This window comes from Octodon degus, unplaced genomic scaffold, assembly GCF_000260255.1.
Source record: "Octodon degus isolate 3935 unplaced genomic scaffold, OctDeg1.0 scaffold00236, whole genome shotgun sequence".
Taxonomy (NCBI): domain Eukaryota; kingdom Metazoa; phylum Chordata; class Mammalia; order Rodentia; family Octodontidae; genus Octodon; species Octodon degus.
This window is the reverse complement of record NW_004524812.1, coordinates 3,330,331-3,340,174: the sequence shown is the minus strand read 5'-3', so window position 1 is coordinate 3,340,174 and position 9,844 is coordinate 3,330,331. Positions and strand designations below refer to the sequence as shown.

General features: G+C 41.8%; 2 protein-coding genes across 2 annotated transcripts; one reads left to right on the top strand and one right to left on the bottom strand.

Annotated features, from left to right (window-relative positions):
- Nucleotides 1-4,552: 4,552 nt before the first annotated feature.
- Nucleotides 4,553-8,176, bottom strand: Ndufa1 (NADH:ubiquinone oxidoreductase subunit A1). Its single transcript, XM_004645704.2, has 3 exons — nt 7,989-8,176; nt 7,055-7,144; nt 4,553-4,716 (listed from the first exon to the last, which is right to left on the bottom strand). The coding sequence occupies exons 1-3, from the start codon at nt 8,088-8,090 to the stop codon at nt 4,696-4,698; spliced, it is 213 nt and encodes a 70-aa protein (XP_004645761.1). The 5' UTR covers nt 8,091-8,176; the 3' UTR covers nt 4,553-4,695.
- Rnf113a (ring finger protein 113A) lies at nt 8,177-9,442 on the top strand. The gene has a single exon (XM_004645703.2). The coding sequence runs from the start codon at nt 8,364-8,366 to the stop codon at nt 9,393-9,395; it is 1,032 nt and encodes a 343-aa protein (XP_004645760.1). The 5' UTR covers nt 8,177-8,363; the 3' UTR covers nt 9,396-9,442.
- Nucleotides 9,443-9,844: the final 402 nt, after the last annotated feature.

The window sequence follows — 9,844 nt, the reverse complement described above, 5'->3', positions numbered from 1 at the left end:
TCCTAGTATTAGAAACTTTAAAAAGTATATTTCCATTTTCTGTTGACTTTAAAAAAAATAAGAGGTTTGTACCTACGTTATTTGCTTATTATTTCTTGCCTATATCTTGTAATATGAGAAACTACTTTGGCAGTAACAATACACAATGTACTAACCATTGTTACTCTCCTAAGATCTTGTTTTGAGATTTTGTACCATTGTTTTAATTTCTTTTATTTTAAAATAAAAATAACTGATGTCAAAAAAATTGAAATAATCCACAAGTGCTGTAAGTACAGGCATGTATACACCTGATAGTATGTCTCTAATCTTGAATGAAGATTTATGTGAAATTTGGAAAGCAACTATTTGGGTCTTCACTGCAGAAGAGCCTCTGGGGTGGAGGAAGGTATATTACAGACAACAGCATAAGACACGGAGGGTACACAAATATGTCAAAGAAATCCTTAACCATTAAAGGTTATATAGGGTTAAAGGTATTCCTCAGTGGTAGAATGCCTGCCAGGATGCGCAAGTCATGGTTTTCATCTCCACCACCACACACATATAAAAAAAAATTAGTGCAGGCCGGTGAGATAGCTCAGCGGACTAAAGCACCTGCTTAGGCCAGCGCTGGCAAGTGCAAGGACAGAGGTTCGATCCCAGGCACCACATGCCACAACAGCCCCACTCCCAGGGTGGGCTGAACCAGCCAGAGTCCAGGCAGGCATGGTGGCACATACCTGTAATCACAGTACTGGGGAGGCTGAAAGCAGGAGGATCACGAAGAGTCTGAGCCGCGTAGTAAGACCCTGCCACAACCAAATACATTTAAATAAATAAATATGCCAACATAGCATAGGATTTATTCTTTACAAGAATTTCCTTCAGGGGCTGGGGAGATAGTTCAGTAAAATAAGTGTTTGCCTGGCAAGCACAAGGTCCTGAATTCAATCCCCAGTACTGCAAAAAAAAAAAAAAAAAATTCCTTCGGCCTTTTATTAAAAAAAAATGCTTCACAGCTCAGTGTGGTGGCACAGACCTCTAATGCCAGCTACTCAGGAGACTGAGGCAGAAAGGTCAGAAGTTGGAGGCTTGGGGGCTGGGGAGATGGCTTAGTAGAATAAGCGCTTGCCTGGCAAGCGCAAGGGTCTGAGTTCAATCCCCGTTTCTGCAAAAAAAGAAGAAAGAAAGAAAAGAAAAAAAAAGAAAAGAAAAGAAAAGAAAAGGAAAGAAGTTGGAGGCCAGCCTGCATAACTTTACGAGCCTTTGTCTCAAAATTTAAAACAAAATGTAAGGGGCTGGGTGTAGCATTTCCCTAGTACATACAAGCCTCTGGGTTCCATCCCCAACACTGCATCAAAATGTCAAGATACAAGAACAGTCTCATGCCCAGTGTGCTGTCTGCCACAAAGGTCTGCTCCAGCTTCAGTAAAGGAAGAGCACACCTCAAAAAAATATTCCAGAGTATGTAAGCATCAAACCTGCAAGTGATCAGGAAGGTATATGGGGATGTGGGTAGCCTCACATAGACGCACTCCCAGATCAATAAGCTAGATCTCTTTATTATTTTTTTTTTTGCTAGATCTCTTTAGATATCTACAATTTGCTTCTACATATTTGGTACAGACAAATCCCTATAATTATTCCACGAGGCTTCTTTCTCACAGAAGTAGTTTAATTCCTGTTACAAAAAAAAAAAAAAAAAAAAAAAGACAGTAGAATGACTTTGAGTTCCTAGTTTTCCAAAGTATGTGAGGGATTTAGAGTCTCAAAAGCCAAGCACCGTTTCACCCTCAATGCCACCCCTTCCCCTCATCTAAAAGCTTCCTGGGGAGGATGGCTGCCTTCAAGACCACCCACCCTGCTCTGCCTTCAAGCTCACCCACACTGCTCTTTTCCTTTCAACAGAGCAAGGAGCAAGAGCTGAGAAGGAAAACCAGGCATACAGTTCTCAAAATGGCATTAAACTACACCATGTGTTGTGTTGTTTTAGTTTTGTTTTGTGTTTTGTTTTATGAAGGTGTCAATGTGCAGTTCAGGCTGGCTTTGAACTCCCGATGTAGCCCAGACTAGCCTAGCATTTACAGCAGTCCTCCTGCCTAAGCCTCCCAAGTGCTGGGATTAAAGACCCTGCCATGCTCAACTTAAACCACATTTTTAAAAAAAAAATTCTGCTTTCAAAAAACACCTTCAGAACAATCTCTTCATTGAAATTCCTACTGCCTATTATCTTTGTAGCACTGAGATTCCCTAGCTGTGTCCACACTAACAAGAAACCAGAGACCAGGCCTAAGCATCCCGCCAACACCACATTTGTGTAAGTGCTTTCAGGTGACTTAGGTGGGCTGGAGAACTGGTACAGGTGTGCTTATAATCAACAGCCCAGACAACCCACTCGGCGCCCCCCTCCTGTCCTTCCCTTGGAAAGGACCTTTTTTTCCCTCATTAAATATATTCTTCTCATAAAAAAAAATCAACGGCCCCCTTCCTCTTCATGAGGTGGTACACTAACACACTATGTCACATGCATAAATTGATAAGCTTATCCCTGATACTCACTGCCCTCTTTGGAGAACTGAGGCCACATCAACAGTGCAACCTACTGGAGGTCACACAAGGCACAGGTGGTAGGGCCTCCTCATGGGAAGCTGCTCCCTGTGCTCTGTCTCCACATGTGGGAGAAAGGAACTACTGGAAACTGTCAGGAAGGAATGAGGGACAAGTGACCACTGTAGGAAGTTTAGAAGCATCGCCTCTGGCTTGTACCCACTAATGTCAGCAACCCCTCCTGTTGTGACAAGGCAAAATGCATGTGATGCTAGTTCCTGCTCTGACCTTCACGCTGCTCCCTAGGCTAGGAATGTCATCCCCCAATTGTGTCTTCTAAATCTCACCCAGCCATCAAAATTTAGCTCAGTGGGGCCGGGGAGATGGCTCAGTGGAATAAGCACTTCCCTGGCAAGAGCACCTGAATTCAATCCCCAGTTCTGCCAAAAAAAAAATTACCTCAGTGTACACACCTGGAAACTTACCCTAAGCCTTTTTGTCCCCTCATCCCCAGGCTGAGCCAAGTCTCACCTCTGTGCCCCCACAGCACTCATCCCTCACATATAACTGTGTCAGTCACAAGACTGTGAGCTTCTGGAGAGGAGTGCTGTGTCATTCAAATCTGAGGCACAGTGGCACTGCGAGTCGAACCCAGCCTTTGCACTGTGCTACACCTCTAGCCCTTTTCAACTTTCTTTTTGAGTCAGGGTCTCACTAAGTCACTAAGCTTCTGAGTTTGAACTTGCAATCCTCCTGCCTCAGCCTCCTAGAGTGCCAGGATTACAGAGTGCCACACCTGGCTTTGAGGCCATGGTTTATTGAAGTGAACCACACAGTACACCCATTTGAGAGTCAAAACCTCAGCATTCTAGTTGCAATTCTGTCACTAAGTGATTGCTTCCCCATCCCTGCACTTTTGTTTCATCTGAGGAATCGATTTTTTATTTATTTGTGTGTGTGTGTGTGTGTGTGGCCAGCTCCGCCCACCAAGGGGCGGGGCTGGCTGGCATGTGGTGCTGGGGGATTGAACTGTGGTCCCTGTGCTTTAAGATTGTTCTAAGTAGGTGCTTTAGACCACTGAGCCATCTCACCAGCCCTGAGGAATCGATTTTAAATGTCTAAGTCTTTAAGTTTAAATTCTTGGTTCTAGAAATTTTTTCATATTTCATTTAAAATGTTTGCCAAAGAGCAATACCATTCTCTTCCTCTCCCTTCTGACTATGTATGGCTTCTCTCTTTTTTCAGTCTTTACCTGTTGATTATTTCATTCAGCCCTAGAAATAACTCTTGGCAGCCTAGCAGACTAACTTCGAACAAGCCATTCTTCCAAAGTGGCATCAAATAACAATACACAATGTATTAACCATTGTTACCCTCCTATTATCTTGTTTTGAAATTTTATTTTGTTTTTTAAAATTTAAAGGGGCCGGGGAGATGACTCAGTAGGTAATCTTTTTCTTCTTTTCATTTTATGTGTTTGTGATATATAATTACATTCATTTTGGGGAACTACTATCTTAATCATCTTTTAGTTCTCCCTCTCCCTCTCCCCTCCTTCCCACCTCCCCTTCTCCATCTCCCAGCATTTCCTATTATCTTTCCCTTGGTTTACTATTTAGTCTGTGTGCTGCTGAAGTACACACCTTTGGTTTACAATTTAGACTATAATTTGGGTGTATAAGACACACCTTCTGTGTCTATTTCACTTCACATACAGTCTCAGGATCCATCCATTTTCCATCACAACGATGATTATAACACAGTTTCTGAAGTGGTAGGCATGGAAATATATATATTTTTTTTTTAAATTTTTTTTTTTTTTTTTTTTTTTTGCGGAATCGGGGATTGAACTCAGGCCCTTGCGCTTGCCAGGGAAGTGCTTATTCTACTGAGCCATCTCCCCAGCCCCTGGAAATATATTTTACATCCATAATTTTACAAGTTTTGGTTGCCTTATAGGTTTCTTAAGTAATAAAGCTATGTTGGATAGGCTGCTTGATCTTGTATATTTTGAAGAAACAAATGCCTGTTTTTCATTTTGTTTTTATTAAGCATTACATAACACACTAAATGAAACTGCATATCACAGAATATATTGCTTAAACTTCCTGCAGGGTTAGAGGACCGTAACTGAGTTATTTTTTCATCAATCAGGAAAATGCTTCCTTAATCAATGTTCTCCAAACCCTGAAAAACAGTTTAGAAAGAGGATGTAAGAATTCTGTTTCCATCAAAGATGTAGTACATACCTTATTTCCAGTGTCATCAAACAGTATTCTCTGGCATTAAAGCAAATGTTATCACATTTCTCTAACTGCAACAATACAGAAATGAACTGGATTGAGTTTTATAATCACTAAAGAAAAACTTGTAGATGGGGCATGGTGGTGCAGGCCTGTAATCCCAGCACTGGGGAGGCTGAAAACAGGAGGATCACTACAAGTTCAAGCTGTGTAGTAAGACCCTGTACCAAATACATAAAAAGAAAAACTTGTAATGATTTCTTTTTCTCATTTTCTGGCAGCAGCAGCAAACACAATAATTTACATGGAAAGACTTTTCTGCCACCCCAATCAGAACTCGCATCAAAAAACTATTTACTAAAGGACTCTCCATGAGTCAGAGGATAAAAAGATAAAATCTGTTTCACAAAATAAAAGCCAACATGTGGTAGACACTATCATCCTCATTCCCACTTTTCTTAGATGAGGAAATGCTCGGGTTACAAATCACTGGCTTAAGTCTATAAGGAAGTAGCAGAGTTGGACCCCAACTCAAAAACCCTTGCCCTGTAAGTACAACACTATTTTTCAAAAGGCCTACTTATCTTATTCAATTCACATGCAAATACTTCAGAATCTATAAATGAAAAAGATTAATCAGTGATAACAGTTCTCCATATATTAAAATCAACACATCAGGTATTTTGTTTACTACTTGAAGAAGAACTGCCTTGAGAAAAAATTACTTATTTCTAGGAACTACCTCTTAGAAATCCAAATTCTATTTCACATGCCAGGTGATTCTGGTGCTTATTCTTGAACTATACTTTGAGAAACCTGGCTCCAGAGAAGGAGACACAGGTATGCCCCTTTGCCTCCAGAGATAGAGTCCCAGACCCCTAGTGGATGCCTGAAACCACAAGTAGTACCAAGCCTTTTATATTTTTTCTATATATATTTCTATTATAAATTAGACACAGTAAGAGGTTAACAATAACAATGAAATAAAACAATAGTAATATACAAGTTATTCAATATTGAAGAATTTTCTTCTGGAGTTTCTCATTTAATATTTTCAGACCACAGTTGAGAATGGTTAACTGAAACTTAAAAAGTGAAATCAGGTAAGTGGGGGAACTGCTATATCTATGTTCATGTTCATTAGATTTGATCCTCAAATAGTTGTATACTGAAAGCCAGGTCACCTAGGTTGGGTCTTTACAGTAATCATCCTGACCATCTGTTTTATTATGTATAAAATGAAAATATTATTTATCTGTGTTTGCTATAAAGAATAAATGAGCACAGAGCAATTAAAAAGTAACTACAAGTTGTTAAAATGATTCTAATGAAGAACTACTACTACAAGGTATAAAACCACACTATTCCATTAAGCCACATGAAAATGTTACTAGTCCATTTTTTACCTACAAATAGCAATTTTATGATTCAGTCAAATATAAATCTACACCAATTCCTTAAATAAGGTACTGGCGCAACAAATGACAGAGCAGGTAGTACAAAAGAACAAATTCAAGAAACAGGCCCAAGTATATATGCAACTTTAGTTTCTTAAATTAGTATCACAAATAAAAATGGGCTGTTCTGTGAATGGATAATTATGACAATAGGCTACCTTCCAAAAAAATAGTAAAGTTAAATCCTTTCCTGTTTTCATACTATACCCCAAAATGACCAGTAGATATACCAAATAACTAAATGTTAAAAAAAAGCTATTAATAGTACATTTGAATAAATGCTTCATAACCCTGGGTTTCAAAAATGCCTTCTAAAAGAATACATAAAACCCCGAATCCAGAATGGTAAAATATGATGAATTAAATATCGAAATTTAAAACTACCTTGTCTCAGAAACAAACAAAAAAAACCCTACTATCTGATGAAAAACAGCAAAGTGAAAAAGAAAGCAGATGGGAAAAAATTTGTCATACATAAACTTTTTTAAAAATTAAAATCCAGGGGCTGGGGAGATAGTTCAATGGAATAAGTGCTTGCCTGGCAAACACAAGGTCCTGAGTTTGATCCCTAGTACCACAAAAATAAAAAAGTAAAGTAAAGTAAAATCCAGAATACATTAGGAACTACTATAAACACAAAAGAAAATGACAAACAGAATAAGTAAAGAATTTACACAGTAACTACAAAAGGAGATTGCATACATAAAAGGCAGTTTGACTTGCTAGTAGACAAAAAATGCAAATTATACGAGTACTGTGTGACCTACCACAAGGCATTACTAAAATCCAATCCCTGGCAGATGGCTAGCGTCGGGATCATCTTACCTGTGACACATAGTAACGGTTAACTCCAGAGATGCGCCTGTCTCTTTCCATCAAACTCCACTGATACGGAAAGTGGGCAACCCTTTTTTCCTTCAAACAGAAGACAAATATTATTGCGACTTATACAGATGGGTCTTTTCACTTACAAGAAATGACATGCTAGAGAAAATGGAATCATTACTGAAATAAAAGCTAAATTAACAATATAAGACCAGAAAGAAAAAAATATGTATATATGATCAGAATCTTCTATATAAAGTCTGACCACTACAATTTAGCTGGAATCTTGACTCCTAACATCATCAGTATTTCTCTCTCTCCCTCTTTCCCAAGTAGAAACGTCTACTTGTTGCTTTGCAGCCCCAAAAAGCAACACAGTGGCTCACACATAAAGGACAAACACAAAATCAAAAAGCCAATCAATTTACATTCTGACTGTACTCTAGAAATAAATGCGAAGGACTGGGAAGAGGGGAATATGAAAATCCTGATGTGACTTCCTAAAAGGCTTGCAAAACAAAATGGGACACAAAAGGGGGGGGGGCGCTACTTAAGGGTAAGGAAAAAGAAACTACAAAGAAAGGAGTGTAAGAAGCTAAAACCAAAATAGACAAGGTGACCAGTCGGCGGCGGGAAGGTGTGGGGCCACGACTAATGCCTCTCCCTACTGTCCAGGAATCTGGACCTATCTTCCAACCTGCTTCTCCAGTTCTCGATTTCTACCCTGCCCAGGGACCCACTCTTCTCCACCCAACACCTAGCTGTTTCTACCTAGAGCCAGAATGTGAACTCCGCCAGCTTCCACTTCAAGGCAACACAAAGAGGAAGGCAGTTCTATTTTCAGCCTCGGAAAGGCCAGTGGCATCCTAACGGCCTCCCTACCCGCCACCGTTTCCAGAATGCCGGGACTTGCAGTACCAGAAGGCCGCCTCACCTTGCCCCCGTTAGTAAACCGGTGGATGTATGCAGTGGCCACTCCGGGAATGACCAAGCACACGCCCATGATGGCAACTCCAGGTAGAATCTCGAACCACATCTCGGCTCAGTGACCCAAACCCTCCGGTACTCTCAAAGGTGACCGGCTTCAGTTTTCTTCCCGGTATGCTCCGCGGCCGCGTGGCACCGCCTACGTCTCCGGAAGACGCTACGGTGTCTGCTAGGGCTCAAAAAGTGTTTGGCGTTCGCGGTCTTGCAGTCGTTCTCTTGTGCTTCTTCCACCAGTTCTTGCTCTTGCTGCAGAGCGCGCGGACTTGAAGAGGTCTGGCGCGGTTCTCCACGCTGCAGCAGTTTCGGAGCTCGGGACTCTAAAATGGCCGAGGAGCTTTCTCCGGAAAAGTCGGCGGCCCAGGTATGCACCTTCCTCTTCAAAAAGCCTGGGCGGAAAGGAGCTGCTGGCCGCAGAAAGCGACCACTGTGCGAGCCAGACCCTGAGGAAAGCGGCAGTAGCGGTGACGAAGGCAACACTGTGGTCCGACCGGAGAAGAAGCGGGCAATCCACAATCCAATGATACAGAGGACTCGAGGCAGCATTAATAAGAGGGCGGCCTACGGCGATTTGAGCAGCGAGGAGGAAGAGGAGAAGGAGCCCGAGAGTCTCGGCGTGGTCTACAAGTCCACCCGCTCGGCGAAACCCGTGGGGCCAGAGGATATGGGGGCGACAGCTGTCTATGAGCTGGACACAGAGAAGGAACGGGACGCACAAGCCATTTTTGAGCGCAGCCAGAAGATCCAGGAGGAGCTGAGGGGCAAAGAAGATGATAAGATCTATCGGGGAATCAATAATTATCAGAAATACATGAAACCCAAGGATACGTCTATGGGCAACGCTTCTTCCGGGATGGTGAGGAAAGGCCCCATCCGAGCACCTGAGCATCTACGGGCCACAGTGCGCTGGGATTACCAGCCTGACATATGTAAAGACTACAAGGAAACTGGCTTCTGCGGCTTCGGAGACAGCTGCAAATTCCTCCATGACCGTTCAGATTACAAGCACGGGTGGCAAATCGAACGTGAGCTTGACGAGGGTCGCTATGGTGTCTATGAGGATGAAAACTATGAAGTAGGAAGTGATGATGAGGAAATACCATTCAAGTGCTTCATCTGTCGCCAGACCTTCCAAAACCCAGTTGTCACCAAGTGCAGGCATTATTTCTGCGAGAGCTGTGCACTGCAGCATTTCCGCACCACCTCGCGCTGCTATGTCTGTGACCAGCAGACCAATGGCGTCTTTAATCCAGCGAAAGAATTGATGGCTAAACTAGGAAAGCATCGAGATGCTGCAGAGGGTGGTGCTTCCGATTTCCCAGAAGACCCTGATGAGGCTCCAGTTCCCATTACTTAGGTTTTCCATAATTCTGAAGTCTCAAAATAAATATTTTGTTGTTTTTTTGAAAAATATGAATTCATGTCTTTTTTTTTTTAGGGAAAGAAACAGAGAAGGCAGGTAGTAGAGTCCTGGGTTAAAAGCTTCAAGGTAGGTGTTATTTGGATTTTAGCCCTGAGATAAACACTTCAATTGTGCGTCTTTTCAGGACCTTCTGTCATAAATTATGGGAATGGGAAAAGTGCAAGAAAAGAGCTAGAATTTCCTTGAAGTGACCAAAGCTGTGATAAAGGCAAAAATTAAACCCATTTCTTGTATCTCATTTCTGTAGCACTTAATAGTTTTTGAAGTATTCTGTTGCATTATCTGTCTTGGGAGCTAGTACTACTTTAAAATCCATACCAGCCTAGGTGTTATGGGGTGCTGAGTTGGGGACTGGTAGCCAGCACCACGACCCCACTTCCACA